This window comes from Rana temporaria, chromosome 10 (assembly GCF_905171775.1).
Source record: "Rana temporaria chromosome 10, aRanTem1.1, whole genome shotgun sequence".
Lineage (NCBI taxonomy): Eukaryota > Metazoa > Chordata > Amphibia > Anura > Ranidae > Rana > Rana temporaria.
In genome coordinates, this window is record NC_053498.1 from 8231157 (window position 1) to 8256041 (window position 24885).

Sequence of the window (24885 nt, forward strand, 5' to 3'; positions counted from 1 at the left end):
TCCGCTGAAATTTTTTTTTTTTAAAAGCCAGCAGCTACAAATACTGCAGCTGCTGACTTTTATTATCGGCACACTTACCTGTCCTGGAGTCCAGCGCCGTCCGCAGCAGAGGATGAGCGATCACTTGTCTCTCTGCTGCCCCCACCGCCATCCTCAGTGAGGGAACCAGGAAGTGAAGAGCTCCGGCTTCACTGCCCGGTCCCCTATGGTGCATGCGCGAGTCGCGCTACGTCTGCCGATTGGCTCCCGCTGTGTTCTGGGAGCTGGGTGTTCCCAGCACACAACGGGGGGGGGGGAGGTGACATCAAGCCCGCAGTTTACCCGAGACTGTGTGGCCGGAAGTGGGTGCAAATACCTGACAGGTATCTGCACCCCCCTCCCCCTTGAAAGGTGTCAAATGTGACACCGGAGGGGGGAGGGTTCCGATCAGCGGGAGTTCCACTTTATTTGCTGCCAAAATTAACACTGTGCAGGGCGCAGGGGCGCCACCCCCCTAATCCATGCACCCGGCCCCTAATCTAAATGCAGGGCGCCAGCCAGAGGGATTACAATGTTTTTTTTTTTTTAGAAGCAAGTGATTAGAGCCTGAGGCTCTAATTGGCTTCAAAAAACGGTGTGACCCAAACGGGGGGGGGTCAAGGATGGCTGTGGGTGAATTGTTTGCCACCCCCCCCCCAAAAAAAAAAAAACACCAGCCACCACAGGTCAGTAGATCAGAGGATGATGTCAGTAGAGCAGAGGATGATGTCAGTAGAGCAGAGGATGATGTCAGTAGAGCAGAGGATGATGTCAGTAGAGCAGAGGATGATGACAGTAGAGCAGAGGATGATGACAGTAGAGCAGAGGATGATGACAGTAGAGCAGAGGATGATGTCAGTAGAGCAGAGGATGATGTCAGTAGAGCAGAGGATGATGTCAGTAGAGCAGAGGATGATGACAGTAGAGCAGAGGATGATGTCAGTAGAGCAGAGGATGATGTCAGTAGAGCAGAGGATGATGACAGTAGAGCAGAGGATGATGTCAGTAGAGCAGAGGATGATGACAGTAGAGCAGAGGATGATGTCAGTAGAGCAGAGGACAATGTCAGTAGAGCAGAGGATGATGACAGTAGAGCAGAGGATGATGTCAGTAGAGCAGAGGACAATGTCAGTAGAGCAGAGGACAATGTCAGTAGAGCAGAGGATGATGACAGTAGAGCAGAGGACGATGTCAGTAGAGCAGAGGATGATGTCAGTAGAGCAGAGGATGATGTCAGTAGAGCAGAGGACGATGTCAGTAGAGCAGAGGACGATGTCAGTAGAGCAGAGGATGATGTCAGTAGAGCAGAGGATGATGTTAGTAGAGCAGGGGACGATGTCAGTAGAGCAGAGGACGATGTCAGTAGAGCAGAGGATGATGACAGTAGAGCAGAGGATGATGACAGTAGAGCAGAGGACGATGTCAGTAGAGCAGAGGATGATGTCAGTAGAGCAGAGGACGATGTCAGTAGAGCAGAGGACGATGTCAGTAGAGCAGAGGATGATGACAGTAGAGCAGAGGATGATGTCAGTAGAGCAGAGGATGATGTCAGTAGAGCAGAGGATGATGTCAGTAGAGCAGAAGACGATGTCAGTAGAGCAGAGGACAATGTCAGTAGAGCAGGGGACAATGTCAGTAGAGCAGAGGACGATGTCAGTAGAGCAGAGGACGATGTCAGTAGAGCAGAGGATGATGACAGTAGAGCAGAGGACGATGTCAGTAGAGCAGAGGACGATGTCAGTAGAGCAGAGGACGATGTCAGTAGAGCAGGGGACGATGTCAGTAGAGCAGAGGACGATGACAGTAGAGCAGAGGACGATGTCATTAGAGCAGAGGACGATGACAGTAGAGCAGAGGACGATGACAGTAGAGCAGAGGACGATGTCAGTAGAGCAGAGGACGATGTCAGTAGAGCAGAGGACTATGTCAGTAGAGCAGAGGACGATGTCAGTAGAGCAGAGGACGATGTCAGTAGAGCAGAGGATGATGTCAGTAGAGCAGAGGATGATGTTAGTAGAGCAGGGGACGATGTCAGTAGAGCAGAGGACGATGTCAGTAGAGCAGAGGATGATGTCAGTAGAGCAGAGGATGATGTCAGTAGAGCAGAGGACGATGTCAGAAGAGCAGAGGACGATGTCAGTAGAGCAGAGGACGATGTCAGTAGAGCAGGGGACGATGTCAGTAGAGCAGAGGACGATGACAGTAGAGCAGAGGATGATGTCAGTAGAGCAGAGGATGATGTCAGTAGAGCAGAGGACGATGTCAGTAGAGCAGAGGACGATGTCAGTAGAGCAGAGGACGATGTCAGTAGAGCAGAGGACTATGTCAGTAGAGCAGAGGACGATGTCAGTAGAGCAGAGGACGATGTCAGTAGAGCAGAGGATGATGTCAGTAGAGCAGAGGACGATGTCAGTAGAGCAGAGGATGATGTCAGTAGAGCAGAGGACGGTGTCAGTAGAGCAGAGGATGATGACAGTAGAGCAGAGGACGGTGTCAGTAGAGCAGAGGACGATGTCAGTAGAGCAGAGGATGATGTCAGTAGAGCAGAGGACGGTGTCAGTAGAGCAGAGGACGGTGTCAGTAGAGCAGAGGATGATGTCAGTAGAGCAGAGGATGATGTCAGTAGAGCAGAGGACGGTGTCAGTAGAGCAGAGGATGATGTCAGTAGAGCAGAGGACGATGTCAGTAGAGCAGAGGATGATGTCAGTAGAGCAGAGGACGGTGTCAGTAGAGCAGAGGACGGTGTCAGTAGAGCAGAGGATGATGTCAGTAGAGCAGAGGATGATGTCAGTAGAGCAGAGGATGATGTCAGTAGAGCAGAGGATGATGACAGTAGAGCAGAGGATGATGTCAGTAGAGCAGAGGATGATGTCAGTAGAGCAGAGGATGATGACAGTAGAGCAGAGGATGATGTCAGTAGAGCAGAGGACAATGTCAGTAGAGCAGAGGATGATGACAGTAGAGCAGATGATGATGACAGTAGAGCAGAGGATGATGTCAGTAGAGCAGAGGACAATGTCAGTAGAGCAGAGGACAATGTCAGTAGAGCAGAGGATGATGACAGTAGAGCAGAGGACGATGTCAGTAGAGCAGAGGATGATGTCAGTAGAGCAGAGGATGATGTCAGTAGAGCAGAGGATGATGTCAGTAGAGCAGAGGACGATGTCAGTAGAGCAGAGGATGATGTTAGTAGAGCAGGGGACGATGTCAGTAGAGCAGAGGACGATGTCAGTAGAGCAGAGGATGATGACAGTAGAGCAGAGGATGATGTCAGTAGAGCAGAGGATGATGTCAGTAGAGCAGAGGATGATGTCAGTAGAGCAGAAGACGATGTCAGTAGAGCAGAGGACAATGTCAGTAGAGCAGAGGATGATGTCAGTAGAGCAGAGGACGGTGTCAGTAGAGCAGAGGATGATGTTAGTAGAGCAGGGGACGGTGTCAGTAGAGCAGAGGACGATGTCAGTAGAGCAGAGGATGATGTCAGTAGAGCAGAGGACGGTGTCAGTAGAGCAGAGGACGGTGTCAGTAGAGCAGAGGATGATGTCAGTAGAGCAGAGGATGATGTCAGTAGAGCAGAGGACGGTGTCAGTAGAGCAGAGGACGATGTCAGTAGAGCAGAGGATGATGTCAGTAGAGCAGAGGATGATGTCAGTAGAGCAGAGGACGGTGTCAGTAGAGCAGAGGATGATGTCAGTAGAGCAGAGGACGGTGTCAGTAGAGCAGAGGACGGTGTCAGTAGAGCAGAGGATGATGTCAGTAGAGCAGAGGATGATGTCAGTAGAGCAGAGGATGATGTCAGTAGAGCAGAGGATGATGTCAGTAGAGCAGAGGATGATGACAGTCGTTTTTTATTATTTTATTTTTTAATTGCTTTTTTTTAATATTATTTTGTATTATATTTTATTATAATAATATTTTTATTATTTTATTTATTTTAATATAATTTTTTTTCCCCAGGGGCTTGAAAGGAAAATTCATGGTCTCCCCGTCACCTGCCCATTATTGACAGGTAGATCGTAATTGACAGGTTGTCAAGCCCTGGATTAGGGTGTGCCCAGGCACACCCGAGGCACCCTGTGTGCACGCCGATGTCAGCATACCTGCACAGGTGACTTCCATCCTTTTCGACGCTACAGCTGTCCCCTTGTATTGGAGGTGACACGTGAAGGTTAGGTTCTGCGGGGGGTGGCACAGGGACGTGCTGTTGGGAAAGGTGTTACTGATCCAATAGGAATGATCAGAATTGGCGAGCCAGCCGGGATCTCCCAACGTGACATCATTCTCATGTTCCCAGACGAGAGTCACATCTGTCACGGTCTGAACGGTTGTTGTACAGGTAAGGTCGCTTTCATTGAGACTGGTTTCCAGAGGTTCTGTAGAGGTGACAAAAATAAATAAATAGGGAAAATAAGAACGCCTGGGTTCAATTGAAAACCAACTTTTTTTCCAACATGACTGCCCACCAGTGCACAGAGCAAGGTCCATAAAGACATGGATGAGCGAGTTTGGGGTGGAGGAACTTGACCGGACTGCACAGAGTCCTGACCTCATCCTGAAAGAACACCTTTGGGATGAATTAGAGCGGAGACTGTGAGCCAGGCCTTCTCATCCAACATCAGTGCCTGACCTCACAAATGCGCTTCTGGAAGAATGGTCAAACATTCCCATAGACACACTCCTAAACCTTGTGGACGGCCTTCCCAGAAGAGTTGAAGCTGTTATAGCTGCAAAGGGCGGGGCCAACTCAGTATTCAACCACAGGGCCGCCATCAGTGGGGTACAGGCAGTACACCTGTAAGGGGCCCGGAGGTCCCCAGGGGCCCAGATGGCAACCTCCTTTTTTTTATGAAAGGGCCCAGAGGTCCCCAGGGAACCGGCTGGCAACCTCCTGCTTTTTTTTTATTAAAAAAATTAATTTTTATTAAAGGGCCCAGAGGTCCCCAGGGCCCTGGGTGGCAATCCCCCTTTTTTTATATATTTTTTTATAAAAAAATGTTTTTAATTATTTTTTTATATATATTTTTTTATTTTTTATTAAAGGGACCAGAGGTACCCAGGGCCCCGGATGGCAACCCCCCCCTTTTTTTTTATATAATATTTTTTTTCTTCTTTCTTTCTTTCTTCTTTTTTCTTTTTATTAAAGGGCCCGGAGGTCCCCAGGGCCCCGGATGGCTACCCCCCCCTTTTTTTTATAATTTTGTTTTGTAAGGGGCCCAGAGGTCCCCAGGGCCCTGGATGGCAATTCCCCTTTTTATTATATGTTTTTTTTATAAAAAAAATGTTTTTAACTAGTTTTTTATATATATATTTTTTATTTTTTATTAAAGGGCCCAGAGGTCCACAGGGGCTTGGAGGTCCCCAGGGCCCCGGATGGCAGCCCCCCCTTTTTTTTCTTATAACATTTTTTTTTATATATATTTTTTTTTTAATTCTTTTTTCTTTTTACTAAAGGGCCCGGAGGTCCCCAGGACCCCGGGTGGCTACTCCCCTTTTTTTTATAATTTTTTTTAAGGGGCCCAGAGGTCCCCAGGCAACCCCCCCCCCAATTTTCAATTCATGGATTCATGCCCCCCCGCTTCTCAATTAGCGGCGGCACCCCCCTGCTTCTTAATTTGAGGCGGCAGCACCCCCCCTCCCCCCGGTTCTCTGCTCCAGGGGGCCCATGCCTGAAGCTTTTATAAGGGGCCCCTATAATTCCTGATGGCGGCCCTGTTGAACCCTACGGACTAAGGCCTGATTCACACCTAGGGCATTTTTTGTGCTTTTTGCATTTTGCAGATTTGCACCACAGAGCGTATTCCATAGGAAACCATGATAAATGGACTGTAGTGCAAATCTGCAAAATGCAAAAAGCACAAAAAATGCCCTCGGTGTGAATCCGGCCTAAAAGTTCATGTGAATGTAAAGGCCGGCGTCCCAATACTTTTGGAAATATAGTGTATTTTTTCATATCCCCAGAAATCCGTTTTAACCACTTAAGGACCCCTTCACGCTGATATACGTCGGCAGAATGGCACGGCTGGGCACATCCACGTACCTGTACGTGGCCCTTTAAGCCCAGCTGTGGGGTCGCGCTGGCGCGTGCATGCGACCCGTTCCGAAGCTCCGTCCCGCGATCGGCCCTCCGGAGCTGAAGAACGGGGAGAGGTGAGTTTAAACACAGCTTTCCCTGTTCTTCATTGTGGCGCTGTCATTGATCGTGTGTTCCCTGATATAGGGAAACACGATCAATGGCGTCACACGTCCAGCCCCGCCCCCCTACAGTTAGAAACACATATGAGGTCACACATAACGCCTTAAGCGCCCCCTTGTGGTTAACTTCCAAACTGAAATTGTAATTTTCACAGTAATCAGTGCATTTTTATAGCACTTTTCGCTGTGAAAATGACAATGGTCCCAAAAATGTGTAAAAATTGTCCGAAGTGTCCGCCATAATGCCGCAGTCATGAAAAAAAAATCGCTGATCGCCGCCATTAGTAGTAAAAAAAAAAAATATTAATAAAAATGCAATAAAACTATCCCCTATTTTGTAAACGCTATAAATTTTGCGCAAACCAATCGATAAACCCTTATTGCGATTTTTTTTTACCAAAAATAAGTAGAAGAATACGTATCGGCCTAAACTGAGGAAAAAATCGTTTTTTTATATATTTTTTGGGGGATATTTATTATAGCAAAAAGTAAAAAATATAGATTTTTTTTCAGAATGGTCGCTCTATTTTTGTTTATAGCGCAAAAAATGAAAACCGCAGAGGTGATCAAATACCACCAAAAGAAAGCTCTATTTGTGGGGAAAAAAGGACGCCAATTTTGTTTGGGAGCCACGTCGCACGACCGCGCAATTGTCAGTTAAAGCGAAGCAGTGCCGAATCGCAAAAACTGGCTGGGTCCTTTACCTGCATAAAGGTCCGGGTCTTAAGTGGTTAAAGATCTTATAGAGTGCCAATCAGGTCAATCAGGTCAATCGGGTCAATCGGGTCAATCAGGTCAATCAGGTCAATCGGGTCAATCGGGTCAATCAGGTCAATCAGGTCAATCGGGTCATACAAGTTCAGCGCTATTAATAGAAATGACTATTTTTGGTTTGGATGATAACAGCTCTTCTACGTTATTTTAGACGTCTGGGTTCAGGGTCCGGGTTCTGTATCAGGTGATGGAGGAATGGAAAGACTTGACACATCTCTACATCTTTGTTTTCAATCTCTTTTGTCGGAAAGTTACTTTGTAACGTGTTTCTTTTTTTTTGCAGGGGAAGGAAACCATAGATCACACATCACAGCAACCTGCGGGGGAAGGTCGGGTGTTTTCTTCGACTTGCACATCCGGCATGCGAAGAAGAACAACTCGCACGTCTTTCAGTTTTGGTCCCAACTTTATAAATATTGCTTATTGATCCTTGTCATCTGTCTTGTATGGTGTGGTCATTGATCGCCATCTGACCACCTTCCTGCATTAACCCCGGGTTCACTATATTGCAGTGCGGGAAACCACACGTTATTCAGACTGCCAGGCCCGTCATCAGGATATTTTGGGGCCCCTTACACAGCTTCTGGAGCAGAGAACCGGGGGGGGGGGGAACGCTGCCGCCGCAGATTGATAGGCGGGAGGGGGGGCGCTGCGAATTTAGAGGCAGGGGGTGCCAGAAAATTGGGGGGGTGCCGTGGATTGAGAAGCGAGAGGGGGGGGGGGGGGTTCCGCAAGTTGAGAAGCGGAGGAGGGGCCCTGGGGACCTCTGGCCCCCTTACAAAAAATAAAAAAATAATTCATTAAATAAAAATTATTAAAAAAAAGGGGGGGTTGCCATCCGGGGTCCTGGGGACCTCTGGGCCCCTTACAAAAAAAAATGTTTTATAAAAAAATAAAAAAGGGCGGGGTCACAGTGGTTACATTTGATGGGAACAGTGGTTGCAATTGATGGACACGATGGCTGAAATTGATGGGCACAGTGGCTGCAATTGATGAGCACAGTGGTTGCATTTGATGGGCACAGAGGCTGCAATTGATGGACACGGTGGCTGAAATTGATGGGTACGGTGGCTGCATATGATAACACAGTGGCTGCAATTGATGAGCACAGTGGCTGTATTTGATGAGCACAGTGGCTGCATTTGATGAGCACAGTGGCTGCATTTGATGGGCACAGCGGCTGAAATTGATGAGCACAGTGGCTGCAATTGATGGACACGGTGGCTGAAATTGATGGGCACAGTGGTTCCAATTGATGGGCACAGTGGCTGCATATGATAACACAGTGGCTGCATTTGACGAGCACAGTGGCTGCAATTGATGGGCACAGTGGCTGCAATTGATGGGCACAGTGGCTGCAATTGATGCACAGAGTGGCTGCATTTGATGGGCACGGTTGCTGCAATTGATGGCACAGTGGCTGAAATTGATGGGCACAGTGGTTCCAATTGATGGGCACAGTGGCTGCATATGATAACACAGTGGCTGCATTTGATGAGCACAGTGGCTGCAATTGATGGGCACAGTGGCTGCAATTGATGGGCACAGTGGCTGCAATTGATGGGCACAGTGGCTTCAATTGATGGGCACAGTGGCTGCATATGATAACACAGTGGCTGCATTTGATGAGCACAGTGGCTGCAATTGATGGGCACAGTAGCTGCATTTGATGGACACAGCGGCTGCATTTGATGGGCACAGCGGCTGCAATTGATGAGCACAGTGGCTGCATTTGATGGGAACAGTGGTTCCAATTGATGGGCACAGTGGCTGCATATGATAGCACAGTGGCTGCAATTGATGAGCACAGTGGCTGCATTTGATGGGCACAGTGGCTGCAATTGATGGGCACAGTGGCTGCATATGATAGCACAGTGGCTGCAATTGATGAGCACAGTGGCTGCAATTGATGGGCACAGTGGCTGCAATTGATGGGCACAGTGGCTGCAATTAATGGGCACAGTAGCTGCATTTGATGGGCACAGCAGCTGCATTTGATGGGCACAGTGGGTGAAATTGATGTTTTTTTTTTTTTAGTATTTTTCATAATCTTTCAGTTTGTAAGTAGAATCGTAGCCACCCTGCCTTAGTCCCACTGTATGTAGGAACAAAGCCACCCTGCCCTGGTCTCCACACTTCCTGTCCTAGGGTGGTAACACTGCCCCTCCATAGACACAGTGCAGCGAGTGAGCGTTGCCACCCTAAAACAGGAAATCCTGCTTCAGCATGCTTACCGTGCACAAGAAGAAAGGTCCCGCTCCCTGACACTGCGCTATTGTTCATCCCGACCACCAGGGACACGTGACATACGTAGGTGTCCGTGTGGGCGAGCGTCAGGTTAGACACACTCAAGGACATGTCTGTAGAATGATTGGGGTGAAGAAGACTGATTGAAGATGCTCTGCTGATGCTGCTGCTGGGCACGGCCCGTGGAGGGTACAGGTACTTCTTTAACGTTCCATTTAGTCCTATTCTAAACCAGTACAGGTTGATCCGCGTCAACTGCTCATCGCTTTTAAGGTGGCAGTTTAAATCGATGGTGGAGCCAACGGCGGCGAACAAAATCGAAGGCTGTTCCAAGCTTATGGCACAATCCCCGAAGCCTGCAGGATGAAGACATCCGGTTAGTAGAGGTGACAAAGGGCATGAAGGGCAACAAAGCTTTATAGCCCATTCGGGTTTATTTAGCTAAACGCATTCCAGGCTCACCTAAACAAAAGGTGTAAATACAAATACAGAGGGACCTCGGATTACGAGGATAATCCGATCCAGGAGAACGCTCGTAATGCAAAGCACTCGCATATCAAAGCGAGTTTCCCCATAGAAGTCAATGGAAAGGAAGATTATTTGTTCCGCATTGACTTCAGAGAGAGGGAAAGAGGGGAGTGGGGGGTGGGGAGAGAGGGGGAAAGATAGGAGAGAGGGGGGAGAGGGAGAGAGAGAGAGAGAGGGGAATGAGAGGGAGAGAGGGGAGTGGGGGGGGGGAGAGAGGGGGAAAGATAGGAGAGAGGGAGAGAGAGGGGGGGAGAGAGAGAGAGAGAGAGAGAGAGAGAGAGAGAGAGAGAGAGAGAGAGAGAGAGAGGGGAATGAGAGGGAGAAAGGGGGAGAGAGAAGGTGAAAGAGATGGGGGAGAGGAGGAAAGAGAAGAGGAGAGGGAGAGAGAGGGAAAGAGGGGAGAGAGAGAGGGGGAGAGAGGGAAAGAGGGGGAGAGGGGGGAGAGGGAGAAGGGGGAGAGAGAGAGGGGGAGAGGGGAATGAGAGGAAGAAAGGGGGGAGAGAGAGGGAGAAGGGGGAGAGAGAGAGGGGAATAGGGGGGAGAGAGAGAGGGAAAGAGGGGAGAGAGAGGGAAAGAGGGGGGAGAGGGAGAAGGGGGAGAGAGAGGGGGAGAGGGGAATGAGAGGAAGAAAGGGGGGAGAGAGAGGGAGAAGGGGGAGAGAGAGGGAGAAGAGGAGAGAGAGAGAGAGAAAGAGGGGGAGAGAGAGGGAAAGAGGGGGGAGAGGGAGAAGGGGGAGAGAGAGGGGGAGAGGGGAATGAGAGGAAGAAAGGGGGGAGAGAGGGAGAAGGGGGAGAGAGAGGGAGAAGGGGGAGAGAGAGGGAGAAGGGGGAGAGAGAGGGAGAAGGGGGAGAGAGAGGGAAAGAGGGGAGAGAGAGAGAGAGAGAGAGAGAGAGAGGGAAAGAGGGGAGAGAGAGAGAGAGAGAGAAAGAGGGGGAGAGAGAGGGAAAGAGGGGAGAGAGGGGGGAGAGAGAGGGGGAGAGGGGAATGAGAGGAAGAAAGGGGGGAGAGAGAGGGAGAAGGGGGAGAGAGAGGACAAGAGGGGAGAGAGAGAGGGGAAGAGGGGAGAGGGAGGGAAAGAGGGGAGAGGGAAAGAGGGGAGAGAGACAGAGTGGAGAGAGAGGGGGGGGAGAGGGAAAGATCGGCGAGAGAGAGAGAGAGAGAGAGAGAGAGAGAGAGAGAAAGAATTGGGAGAGAGAGAGAGAGGGGGGAGAGGGGAATGAGAAGAAGTAAGGGGGGGGAGAGAGAGAGGGATAAGGGGGAGAGAGAGAAGGAGAGAGAGATGGGGGAGAGGAGGAAAAAGAAGGGAAGACGAGAGGGAGAGAGATGGGGAGAGGGGAATGAGAGGGAGAAAAGGGGGGAGAGAGAGAAGGAGAGAGTTGGGGGAGAGGAGGAAAGAGAAGAGGAGAGAGAGAGAGGGAAAGAGGGGGGAGAGAGAGAGAGAGGGAGAAGAGAGAGAGGGGGGAGAGAGAGAGAGGGAGAAGAGAGGGAGAGGGGAATGAGAGGAAGAAAGGGAGAGAGAGAGAGAGATAGAGAGAGGGAGAAGGGGGAGAGAGAGAAGGAGAGAGAGATGTGGGAGAGGAGGAAAGAAGAGGAGAGGGAGAGAGAGGGAAAGAGGGGAGAGAGAGAGGGAAAGAGGGGGAGAGAGAGAGGGAGAAGGGAGAGAGAGAGGGAGAAGAGAGGGAGAGGGGAATGAGAGGAAGAAAGGGAGAGAGAGAGAGAGAGAGAGAGGGAGAAGGGGGAGAGAGAGAAGGAGAGAGAGATGTGGGAGAGGAGGAAAGAAGAGGAGAGAGAGGGAAAGAGGGGAGAGAGAGAGGGAGAAGAGAGAGAGAGAGAGGGGGGGGGAGAGGGTAAGGAGAGGAAGAAAGGGGGAGAGAGAGAGAGAAGGAGAGAGAGATGGGGGAGAGGAGGAAAGAGAAGAGAAGGGAGGGGGAGAGGGAGAGGGAGAGGGAGAGGGAGAGAGAGAGAGAGAGAGAGAGAGGGGGAGGGAGGGTAGGGGGGGAGAGATATGGGGGAGGGGGGAGAGAGAGAAAACCTGTGAAAACCAGGTCCCATCCAAATAAATATCCAAAGGTTAAAGAGAAGGACAGAGGAAGCAAAAAAGCGTAAGGGGGAGCAAGCAAAGAGGCTTAAACTTTCAGGTGAAATTCCACCTTAAATCCTGAGAAAATGGGTTGCTCTCCCCCATAACAGACACAAACTCTGGAGCCCCCTATGCAAGGCTTTTTTTCAGGGGGAACTTGGGGGAACTCAGTTCCACCATCTCTGGCTCAGACCCTTTGGTGCCTGCTCACCACAATCACTCGTAAACACAGAAGTCTGGTTTCTGTGTTTACAAGTGACAGCTCTGCACTCTGTGTGTAACCCCCTGAACTCTGCACTCTGTATGTAATGCAATCCTGGTATTTAATGCCCCTTTAAGACCCTCCTACTGTTTGTGAAATCTGAACGGGGTCGTGGTTGAGTTCCTGCACCTATTTTCTGAGAAAAAAAGCTCTGCCCCTATGACATAGGAAAACCTGAAGAAGAGGCCGGCCCGCCTCCAACACTTGGACTACAACTTATTTAGTTGCCCAATACATAATATCACCCTAACTTAAATTTCTACTTACAGAAATATGAGAGGAAAAGTAGAGCAAGGAGGTTCAGAGACGCCATGGATTTCCTCGGCATTCTTCTCTGTGGCCTGATATAGAAGAAGAAGAAGGACACGTCTTATATGGACATTTCATGCGCAGGAATTACTCATACTGAAAGTTTCAGTTACGGAATCACAGAGCATATTTTTCTTGGTAAAGTAGGTAATAAGGACCCTTTCACCTGAGGGCCCTAATAAGGCAGTACAGCCAGCCCTCCTGTACTGGGCCCGGGCCCCATCAGTTCAAAAGGGGGGCCCGGGCACCTGATGAGCAGGGGGGCTGGCTGTACTGTCTTGTAGACACCAAACCTCTTCTGCCTTCCCCTGCAATGCTGCCAGCTTCACCCTCCATTTTCACTACATGTGATTGGGTTTAGCACATGCACACCTTCCATCTGCTGCCCGGCCCCCCCCCCCCTGTGTGCCCCTTTCCCCCGCAGCGCTGCTGGCTTTCCCTCCTCTACTCTCCTGCTGGCAGCTGCTGTGGGCACCCAGGGGAATGTTTCAGGATAGAGAGCAGGGAAAGGAGCCAGTAGATTTATAATTTATTGACCCTTTTCCTTACCACTGTGACCATCAAACGCAGCCACTGTGCCAATCAAATGCTACTACTGTGCCCAGCAAACGCTGCCACTATGCCCCGAATGCTGCCACTGTGCCCAGAAAACGCTGCCACTATGCCCCGAATGCTGCCGCTGTGCCCAGCAAACGCTGCCACTGTGCCCCAAATGTTGCCAGTGTGCCCCAAATGCTGCCACTGTGCCCATCAAACGCTGCCACTGTGCCTCTAATATTGCCACTGTGCCCCAAGTGCTGCCACTGTGCCCACAAAACGCTGCCACTGTGCCTCTAATATTGCCACTGTGCCCCAAGTACTGCCACTGTGCCCCAAATGTTGCCAGTGTGCCCCAAGTGCTGCCACTGTGCCCCAAGTGCTGCCACTGAGCCCCCTGCCCGCCCGCCGTCTGCCCGGCCCTTACCTTGTCTCGGGTGGGCAGCAGGTGATGGTGGCAGGCGGCGAGCGGTGTCCTCCATTTCTTCCTCAATGTCTTCTCTTCTCCTGCCCACTCCTCCTCTCCTATGATTGGACGCCTGATAGGCATCCAATCACAGCGTCTGTCCTTTCAGCCAATCAAGTGACAGGTAACACAGACCCGGTTCACCAGATTGGCCGAGAGGCGGGTCAGCATTCCTTCGCTTTGCTAACACACAGCTGAGGGAACAGCGAACGCATAGCGTTGCGCCCGCTATTCAACTATTAGAACCTATGCCTGCAGGGCATGTGTGCCACGCGCTGTGATCACCAAGACACTGAGACTCGGTGATCACCGATCCCGACCCCCTTACCACGTGATCAAGCTGTCAGCCAATGATGAACAAAAGCTTGGTAATCTTTTTTTTTTCTTCTTCTCACGCAGAGAGCGTGAGGAGGAAAAAAAGGCCAATCACCGGCTTATGTGCAAGGGACATCGGTCCCGAAGAGGAACAGGCAATTCTGCCTCATCTGTGCCAATCAGTACCCCCTGCTATTACCACCTACTAGTGCCCACAGTGCCACCTATCAATGTCCATGAGTGCCACCTATCAATGCCCACCAGTGGTGCCAATCAGTGCCTCATCAGTGCCATCTAGCAGTGCTGCCTATCAGTATAACCGACCAGTGCGTATCAGTGCCCATCATTGCCACCCATCAGTGCCCATCACTGCCACCCCTCAGTGCCTATCACTGCCAGCTATCAGTTCCACCTATCAGTGCTACCTATTAGTGCCACTTCTCAGTGCCCACCAGTGCCACCCATCAGTGCCACCTCTCAGTGCCACCTTACAGTGCCCACCAGTGCCGCCTATCAGTGTTCACCAGTGCCGCCTATCAGTGCCCACCAGTGCCACCTATCAGTCCCACTAATCTGTGCCCATCAGTGCAGCCTATCGGTGCCCATCAGTGCAGCCTATCGTGCCCATCAGTGCAGCCTCATCAGCACACATCAATGAAGAAGAAAAATTACCAAATTTGCAACATTTTATAACAAAATATAAAAAAAAAATATATATATATTTTTTTTAATTCGATCTTTTTAAATTTTTTAAACAAAAAATCAAAACCGCAGAGGTGATCAAATACCACCAAAAGAAAAGCTCTATTTGTGGGGAAATTTATAAAAATGTCATTTGGGTACAGCGTTGTACGACCGCGCAATTGTCATTCAAAGTGCTTCAGCGCTGAAAGCTGAACATTGGTCCGACAGGAGGGGTTTTAATGCCCAGATTCACGTAGAATCGCGGCGGCGTAACGTATTGTAGATACGTTACACCGCCGCAAGTTTTCATCGCAAGTGCCTGATTCACAAAGCACTTGCGAGAAAACTTCCACCCGGCGGCCTCCGGCGTAAGCCCGCGTAATTCAAAGGGGCGTGTGCCATTTAAATTAGGCGCGCTCCCGCGCCGGACCTACTGCGCATGCTCCCTTTTGAATTTCCCGCCGTGCTTTGCGCGAAGTGACGTCATTTTTTCGAACGGCGACGTGCGTAGCGTACTTCCGTATTCTCGGACGTCTTACGCAAGAAGGAAACATTTTTAAATTTCTGACGCGGGAACGACGGCCATACTTTGTACAGCACATACGTGGGCTGTGTAAAGTTAGGGCAGCTAAAACGACGACTAACTTTGCGACGGGAAACTAGACTAGCAGCGACGTAGCGAACGCAAAAAAACGTCGTGGATCGCCGTAACTCCTAATTTGCATACCCGACGCTGGTTTACGACGCAAACTCCCCCCAGCGGCGGCCGCGGTACTGCATCCTAAGATCCGACAGTGTAAAACAATTACACCTGTCGGATCTTCTGGCTATCTATGCGTAACTGATTCTATGAACCAGTCACATAGATAGAAACAGAGATACGGCGTCGTATCTCCACTGTGAATCTGGCCCTAAGTGCCCGGTAAGCAAGTGGTTAAATACCTCATCCCGGAAGAAAACAGAAATTTTGCCCACTAGATGGCGCCTACAAGATAATAATTATATAACAGAGGATGTGGCGAGTTTGGTTGAACAAACGTTTGATACGTAGATTTCTTTGTTCAGCTTTAAGACTGAATTTGTCGTTCTCCGTTTTTCACTCGGGAGGCGCTCTAAAAGTGCGAGACATTCCGAATAAGAATTGCGGAAGATAAAAAATAATGTTGTCACCCAATCACAGCTAGATTTTGGCTGAGAATAGAAAGAGGAACAAAAACCGCACAAATAGAGGAACTCCCCCCCCCCCCCCCCCAAAATTGTGGACACCCAACGGGATGTGAAAGTGTTTCCTTCTACAAGAAACAATCCTGATACTAACGCTATACGTTTATAAATAGTACTTTTCTATAATAAATATATTTTTAAAACTATTTATGTTATTAACCCCTTCAAGACCAGGCATTTCCATCAGTGCCACCTCTCCATGCCCATCAGTGCCACCTATCAGTGGTCATCAGTGCTACATATCAGTGCTGCATATTAGTGCCCCCTCATCAGTGCCACCTTATCAGTGCCTAGCCGTGTCACCTATCAGTGGCCATAAGGGCCATTTATCAGTGCTGCATATTAGTGCCCCGTCATCAGTGCCACTTCATCAGTGCCCATATGTGCAGTCTGTTAGCGCCCATTAGTGCTGCATATTAGTGCCACCTCATCAGTGCCCATCAGGGCAGCCTCATCATTGCCCATCCGTGCCATCTTATCAATGCCCATCAGTGCCATCTCATCAGCGCCCACCAGTGCAGTCTCATCAGTGTCCATTAGTGCAGCCTCATCAGCTCACATCGTTGAAGGAGAAAAATTACTTATTTATTAAATTTTTTAACAAAACTTTTTTATTTTTTTTTATTTTTACATATTTTTTTTTCCAAAAAAACAACAACTCAGGGCCAGATTCTCGTATCCTGGCGTAAAACTATGCGGGCGTAACGTATCTCGTTTACGTTACGCCGCCGCAAGTTTTACGGGCAAGTGCTTGATTCACAAAGCACTTGCCTGTAAAGTTGCGGCGGCGTAACGTAAATCCCCCGGCGCAAGCCCGCGTAATTCAAATGATCTGTCTAGGGGGCGTAGTGCATTTAAATTAGGCGCGTTCCCGCGCCGAACCTAATGCGCATGCGCCGTCCCTAAAATTTCCAGACGTGCATTGCGCTAAATGACGTCGCAAGGACGTCATTGGTTTCGACGTGAACGTAAATGGCGTCCAGCCCTATTCACGGACGAGTTACGCAAACGACGTAAAATTTCGACGCGGGAACGGCGGCCATACTTAACATTGGTTGCCCCTCATATAGCAGGGGCAACTTTACGCGTCGCAAATGCTACGGAAACGTCGTAAATTCACTGCGTCGACCGCGCGTACGTTCGGGAATCTCGCGTAAATAGCTAATTTGCATAGACGACGGGGAAAACTACGTCAGCGACACCTAGCGGCGGGAAAAAATATTGCATCTAAGATCTGACCGCGTAAGAGCCTTACGCCTGTCAGATCTAATGGGTATCTATGCGTAACTGATTCTAAGAAACAGTCGCATAGATACGCCGGGCCAGATTAGGACTTACGATGGCGCAAATTAGAAGGTTGTCAGCTAAAAGATTGTAATCAGGGCCGCCATCAGGGGGGTACAGACAGTACACCTGTAAGGGGCCCGGAGGTCCCCAGGGGCCCGGATGGTAACCCCCCTCTTATTTATTTTTTAAATGTATTTTTTTTTTTTATATATATATATATATTTTTTATTATTATTAAAGGGCCCAGAGGTCCCCAGGGCCCCATATGGCAACCCCCTTTATATATATATATATATATATATATATATATATATATATATATATATATATATATTTTTTTTTTTTTAAAGGGCCCAGAGGTCCCCATGGCACAACCCCCCCCCCCTTAATTTTTTTTATAATAAAATAATTTATATATATATGTATATATATATATATATATTTTTTTTTCACAGCCCCCTGCTTCTCACTTAGCGGCGGCAGCTCCCCCTGCTTTTCAATATGAGGCGGCAGCCCCCCGCTTTTCAATTTGAGGCGGTAGCCCCCCGCTTTTCAATTTGAGGCGGCAGCACCCCCCCCGGTTCTCCCATGTTTCCTGATGGCGGCCCTGGTTGTAATGGTGTACAATGAAAACCTGTGGCTTTGTGTAACTATAAAAGGCAGGTTTCATCCACTCACCGGCTTGTATAAAAATTTGGGGAAATTTTGGGGCATTTTGCCAGGGCACCCCTGAAGAAACCTGAAGGCACCATTTAAGAAACCCTTAACTGCTACAGATTAACGTACCCTGTACGTCGCCTTTAAGACGCGGCATTGTGGGCGCGCGCGTGCCCGCTGCGAGCTCCGTGAGTCCGACCGCTGGTCCCGCGGACTCGATGTCTGCTGGTAGTCCTGCGATCGTCTCACGGAGAGGAAGAACCGCCATAATGTTGCGATAAAAATCGCTGATCGTCGCCATTACTAGTAAAAAAAATAAAAAAAAAATAAAAATACCATAAAACTATCCCCTATTTTGTAGACGCTATAACTTTTGCGCAAACCTATCAATACATTTTTTTTTACCAAAAATATGTAGAAGAATACGTATCGGCCTAAACTGAGGAAGAAAAATATGTTTTGTTTATATATTTTTGGGGGATATTTATTATAGCAAAAAAGTAAAAAATAATGGGCTGGATTCAGGTAGCTGCGCCCCTTCTTACGGCGGCGCAGCGTATCGTATTTACACTGTGCCGCCGTAAGTTTGAGAGGCAAGTGCTGTATTCACAAAGCACTTGCCTCCTAACTTACGGCCGCGTAGCGTAAATGGGGCCGGCGTAAGCGCGCGTCATTCAAATGATGTTGAGGGGGGCGTGTTTTATTTAAATTAGGTTGACCACCGTATTTTACGTTTTTTACGAACGGCGCATGCTCGAAATTCCCAAAAAATCCCAGTGCGCATGCTCGAAATTCCAACGCAAATCGTCATTGCTTTCGACGTGGACGTAAATTACGTCCAGCCCTATTTGCGAACGACTTACGCAAACGAGGTAATAAATTCAAATTTCGAAGCGGGAACGACGTCCATACTTAACATTGGCTGCGCCTCCTAATAGCAGGAGCAGCCTTAGGCCGAAAAAGCCTAACGTAAACAACGTAAATAAATTGCACGGCCGTACGTACGTTTGTGAATCGGCGTATCTAGGTAATTTGCATATTCTACGCCAAAAACAACGGAAGCGCCCCTAGCGGCCAACGTAATATTGCACACAATTCTACGCCGCCGCATTCAAGTTACGTCGGCGGAGGAAGCCTATTTTTTTAGCGTATCTGCCTTTGAGAATCGGCGTAACAATACGCCGGCGCAGATTTAATATTACGGCGGCGTATCTGGAGATACGCCGCCGTAAAAGCTTCCTGAATCTACCCCATTGCATTTTTTTCAGAATTGTCGCTCTATTTTTGTTTATAGCGCAAAAAAATTAAAAATCGCTGAGGTGATCAAATACCACCAAAGGAAAGCTCTATTTGTGGGAAAAAAAGGACATCAATTTTGTTTGTGAGCCACGTCGCACGACCGCGCAATTGTCAGTTAAAGCGAAGCAGCGTCGAATCGCAAAAAGTGCTCTGGTCTTTGGCCAGCCAAATGGTCCGGGGGCTGAAGGGGTTAAGGCACTGCCGAAGAAACGTCCTGATATAGAGTGATCTCCCAACCAATGTTCTCCAATCTCAGGAAGTAACTGCCTCGTACGTTCTTTTCCGATCGGTATGACTTTTGACTCAATGTAACTTTCTAATTTCCTCGATAAAAGTTTTACCAAAAAAGAAATAAAAATGGGGTGATTCTCAGTCTTACCCGGTCGTTGTATCCGGTATGGTAGGTTGTGTCTCGTCTCGGAAGGCTTGTGGTTTGTCTTCTTATACTGTGACATGAGACACGGGGTCTCTGGAGGAAGTCTGAGCGCCGGGTGCTGATTGGTACTTTGACCAGGACGTGGTTATGTAACGAATGTTCAGAAAACAATACAGGTGAATACTAAAAGGTTTTTTATGCCCTTTTGGACGGAGCGTGGAAGGGTTGGAGATTTCTTTGCTGTCCTTGTCCCTCTTGGGGAGAGTTACACTCAAGTGATGGGAGATCTACCCACCAAGGACAATGTTATATTCATGTGTGGTGTGAGAGATCCGGCGTCAAATGGTAAAGTACTAAAGAGTTTTACAAGAGGTTCCCCCGTAGGGATTTTCCAGCTTCTGCCTTGCACAAAACGAAACACACACTATTGGCTGGATTCAGGTAGGGCGCGCATCTTTAAGGCAGCGTAGAGTATCGTATTTACGCTACGCCGCCTTAAGTCAGAGAGGCAAGTACTGTATTCACAAAGTACTTTCCTTCTAACTTACGGCGGCGTAGCGTAAATGTGGTTGGCGTAAGCGCGCCTAATTCAAATGAGGATGGGGGGGCGTGTTTTATGTAAATGTTTGGTGACCCGACGTGATTGACGTTTTTCACGTCAATCACGTTTTTATGTACGTATCCCAGTGTGCATTGCTCCAAAGTACGCCACAAGGAAGTATTGGTTTCGACATGAACGTAAATTACGTCCAGCCCCATTCACGGACGACTTACGCAAACAACGTAAAAATTTCAAATTTCGACGCAGGAACGACGGCCATACTTAACATTGGCGACGCCATCTAGGGGGCTGCTTTATCTTTACGCGGCGTTTCTCTTACGGAAACGGGATATCTTTACTGCGACGGGCACACGTACGTTCGTGAATCGGCGTATCTAGTCATTTACATATTCTACGCCGAACTCAACGGAAGCGCCACCTAGCGGCCAGCGTAAATATTGCACCCTAAGATACGATGGCGTAGGAGACTTACGTCGCTCTTATCTTAGCCTAATTTAAGCGTATCTGGTTTCCAGAATACGCTTACATTTAGGACGGCGCAGATTCAGAGTTACGTCGGTGTATCTACTGATACGCTGACGTATCTCTCTCGGAATCCAGCTATATATTACCAAAATTATTGGGAAGCCTGCCTTTACACGCACATGAACTTTAATGGCGTCCCAGTCTTGGTCCGTTGGGTTCAATATTGAGTTGGCCCCGCCCCTTTGCAGCTATAACAGCTTCAACTCTTCTGGGAAGGCCGTCCACAAGGTTTAGGAGGGTGTCTATGGGAATGTTTGACCATTCTTCCAGAAGGGCATTTGTGAGGTCGGGCACTGATGTTGGATTGAGAAGGCTTGGCTCGAATTCATCTCAAAGGTGTTCTCTCAGGTTGAGGTCAGGCCAGTCAAGGTTCTCCACCCCAAACTCACTCATCCATGTCTTTATGGACTTTGCTTTGTACGCTGGTCCAAACCATTTGGTGGAGGGGGGATTATGGTGTGGGGGGGGGGGTTGTTTTTCAAGGGTTGGGCTTGTCCCCCTAATTCCAGTGAAGGGAACTCTTAAGGCGTCAGCATACCAAGACATTTTGGACAATTTCATGCTCACAACTTTGTGGGAACAGTTTGGGGACGGCCCCTTCCTGTTCCAACATGACTGCGCACCAGTACACAAAGCAAGGTCCATCCTTCCCACCCCCCTTCCCCCACCTACACTGAATCCCCACTCCCAGCACAACCCCCCCCCCCCTCCAAAATTCCCCTCCTAGTAAAAATCTCCTCCCCCCTCCACCATAGCACCTCTTCTAGCACAAACACCCCAAACCCCCCTACTAGCACGAATCCTCTTCCCCCTCCCAACAGAAATCACCTTTCCTATCACCCCCCCCTCCAAGAACAGGAAATCCTAGAACAATCCTTACCCCCTTCTGCCCCGCAAATTCCCCCACCCAACAATAGTACACCCCCCCATCTCCTTGTCCCCCCATCTCACATTATAACACAGTGCCCACTCCTTGTCCTGGCCCCTGGGTGAAGCAGCCATACTAAGGCTGGCTATATTACATATTATACAATTTTCCTTTAGATTTACCAAAACCATATAATAGGACGTCAAACCTAAACTATTAAATTTGTATGCAATCAGGTAGGTCCTTGCACTACATAGTTGAAGGTCAAACCAAAGGAAATTGAATAAGATAGCCAAAGCCTAAGCTTTGGTTATGTTCTATCACCATGGATTTGGCCAACCTAAGCTTTGGTTATCTTCCATCACCATGGATTTGGCCAGCCTAAGCTTTGGTTATCTTTTATCACCATGGATTTGGCCAACCTAAGCTTTGGTTATCTTCCACCACCATGGATTTGTCCAGCGTAAGCTTTGGTTGTCTTCCATCACCATGGATTTGGCCAGCCTAAGCTTTGGTTATCTTCCACCGCCATGGATTTGGCCAGCGTAAGCTTTGGTTATCTTCCATCACCATGGGTGTGGCCAGCCTTAGCTTTGGTTATCTTCCACCACCGTGGATTTGTCCAGCGTAAGCTTTGGTTATCTTCCACCACCATGGATTTGGCCAGGGTAAGCTTTGGTTATCTTCCATCACCATGGATTTTTCCAGCGTAAGCTTTGGTTATCTTCCACCACCATGGATTTGGCCAGCGTAAGCTTTGGTTATCTTCCACCACCATGGATTTGGCCAACCTAAGCTTTGGTTATCTTCCACCACCATGGATTTGGCCAACCTAAGCTTTGGTTATCTTCCACCACCATGGATTTGGCCAGTGTAAGCTTTGGTTATCTTCCATCACCATGGATTTGGCCAGCCTAAGCTTTGGTTATCTTTAATCACCATGGATTTGGCCAACCTTAGCTTTGGTTATCTTCCACCACCATGGATTTGTCCAGCGTAAGCTTTGGTTGTCTTCCATCACCATGGATTTGGCCAGCCTAAGCTTTGGTTATCTTCCACGGCCATGGATTTGGCCAGTGTAAGCTCTGGTTATCTTCCATCACCATGGGTGTGGCCAGCCTAAGCTTTGGTTATCTTTTATCACCATGGATTTAGCCAACCTAAGCTTTGGTTATCTTCCACCACCATGGATTTGGCCAGGGTAAGCTTTGGTTATCTTCCACCACCATGGATTTTTCCAGCATAAGCTTTGGTTATCTTCCACCACCATGGATTTGGCCAGCATAAGCTTTGGTTATCGTCCACCACCATGGATTTGGCCAGTGTAAGCTTTGGTTATCTTTCATCACCATGGATTTTCCTGGAACTACCAAGACTGCTATCACTGGGGCAAAACAAGATCTACACTCATTTTGGCGCCATCCTTTTCACTATAAACAGAACAAGTATATGCGCATCAAGTGACCTGACCCTTCACAGGTTCCATACCGGCTCAGCAACTGACCCAGACCTCCATCTCATCAATGGCAGGTTTTGAATTTTCCTCTCGATATTTCCACTTTAAGCTGTAAGTAAGGCGCCCTATATTGTGATATGTGTGTGGGTTGTATTGTGGTTTCTGTGTTTTGATCCTCAGAAATGTTTTTGAAGACTTTCCAGGTACTTTTCTTATGAGAAATGTGTCACTTATTACAAAATACCGAAAAAAGTCTTCATGATTCCACCAGCCCGATGGAAATTAATGATTCAGATATTTTGATTACCATCATCAGCCAAAAATGAGCGCCAACCAAGAACAAAAACACTTCTGAGAAGCGCGGTTCTCATCTCCCATAGGTGGCCAGATTCCGATCGTGTGGGGGTGGGGCTGTTTTTTGTTACAATAAAATTTATCAAGGGGTTTTAAAAAACTGCAGAACTGAAAAATTCATCCAAAGTTACAAAAATTTTACATTTATCGATACAAAGTTTCTTCCCATGAAACAAAGAATAAAAATTGCTTAGGCCACATTCACATTCACGACTTTAGTGTCCACAGTCGCATTGACAAGTCGCAGAAACCTAACTAAGGACCGCCGTACGACTATTTACATCGGCAGAATGGCACAGCTGGGCACATGGACGCACATGTAAGTCCCCTTTAAGATGCCCAGCCGTGGGTCGCGAGCGCGCCGCCGGCGGCGCCCTCGCGACCCGGTCCTGTCCTCCATGACTGCACCCGCGGACCCGGTTGCTGCCGGTGCCCCGCGATCGGGTCACAGAGAGGAAGAACGGGGAGAGGTGAGTGTAAACAAACCTCTCCCCTATTCTTCCTAGTGTGGCCGTCAGTGATCGTCTGTTCCCTGTGTTGGGGAACGACGATCAGTGACGTCACACGCCAAGCCACGCCCCCCCACAGTAAGAACGCTCCCTTAGGGCACACTTAAACCCTCCTGGTTAACCCCTTCACTGCCAGTGTCATTTTCACAGTAATCAGTGCATTTTTATAGCACTTTTCGCTGTGAAAATGACAATGGTCCCAAAAATGTGTCAAAAGTGTCCGATGTGTCCGCCATAATGTCGCAGTCACGAAAAAGTTCACAGATCGCCATTACTAGTAAAAAATAAAATATTAATAAAAATGCCATAAAACTATCCCCTTATTTTGTAAACGATATAAATTTTGCGCAATCCAATCAATAAACGCTTATTGTGATTTTTTTAACCAAAAATAGGTAGAAGAATACGTATCGGCCTAAACGGAGAAAAAACTTTTTATATATCTTTTTTGGGGATATTTATTAATGCAAAAAGTAAAAAATATTGCAGTTTTTTCGAAACTGCCGCTCTATTTTTGTTTATAGCGCAAAAAATAAAAACCGTAGAGGTGATCAAATACCACCAAAAGAAAGCTCTATTTGTGGGGGAAAAAAAGGACGCCAATTTTTTTTGGGAGCCACATCGCACGACCGCGCAATTGTCAGTTAAAGCGACGCAGTGCCGAATCGCAAAAAAGGGGCAAGGTCCTTAACCTGCATAATGGTCCGGGTCTTAAGTGGTTAAATGGGTTTTCGTTAATTCACATAGTTCAGAATTCGCACCAGAACTTTCGAACACCGTGAAAGTTCGGACTCAAATAACGAACCCCATTAAAGTCATCGGGACCCGAACCTCAAAAATCAAAAGTGCCCATCTTGAAGGCTTATATGCAAGTAATTGGGCATACAATGGTTATAGGGGTCCGGGTCTTTCCCTGGGGGACATGTATCAATAAAAAAAAAAAATTATATTATTTTATTTCTTTTTTGTGGCAAACTCCCTTTTTTTATTTTTTTTATAAATGTTTATTTTTTTATTTTTGTTTATATGTATTTTTTATTTAATTTTTTATTAAAGGGCCCAGAGGTCCCCAGGGCCCTGGATGGCAACCCCCCGTTTTTTTTATTTTTTATAAATGTTTATTTTTTTAATATATATGTTTTTTATTTATTTTTTTATTAAAGGGCCCAGAGGTTTATTTTTTTATTTTTTATTAATGGGCACAGAGGTCCTGGATGGCAACCAACCCCCCTTTTTTTGTAATTTCTTTTTATAAAAAAAGAAAAATTGTTAAAAAAAAATTGTTAAAGGGCCCAGAGGTCCCCATGGCCCTGGATGGCAACCCCCCGTTTTTTTTATTTTTTATAAATGTTTATT

General features: G+C 48.0%; 1 protein-coding gene across 1 annotated transcript in view; it reads right to left on the bottom strand.

Annotated features, from left to right (window-relative positions):
• Window positions 1-19478, bottom strand: part of LOC120915968 — a 21963-nt gene extending 2485 nt beyond the window's left edge. The window contains exons 1-4 of the mRNA XM_040326810.1: window positions 19259-19478; window positions 12369-12442; window positions 9219-9587; window positions 4119-4391 (exon numbers count right to left, since the gene is read on the bottom strand). Of these exons, the coding sequence (XP_040182744.1) occupies window positions 4119-4391; window positions 9219-9587; window positions 12369-12429 (703 nt within the window). The 5' untranslated portion in view covers window positions 12430-12442; window positions 19259-19478. The remainder of the gene's footprint in view (window positions 1-4118; window positions 4392-9218; window positions 9588-12368; window positions 12443-19258) is intronic.
• Between the last annotated feature and the right edge of the window lie 5407 nt (window positions 19479-24885).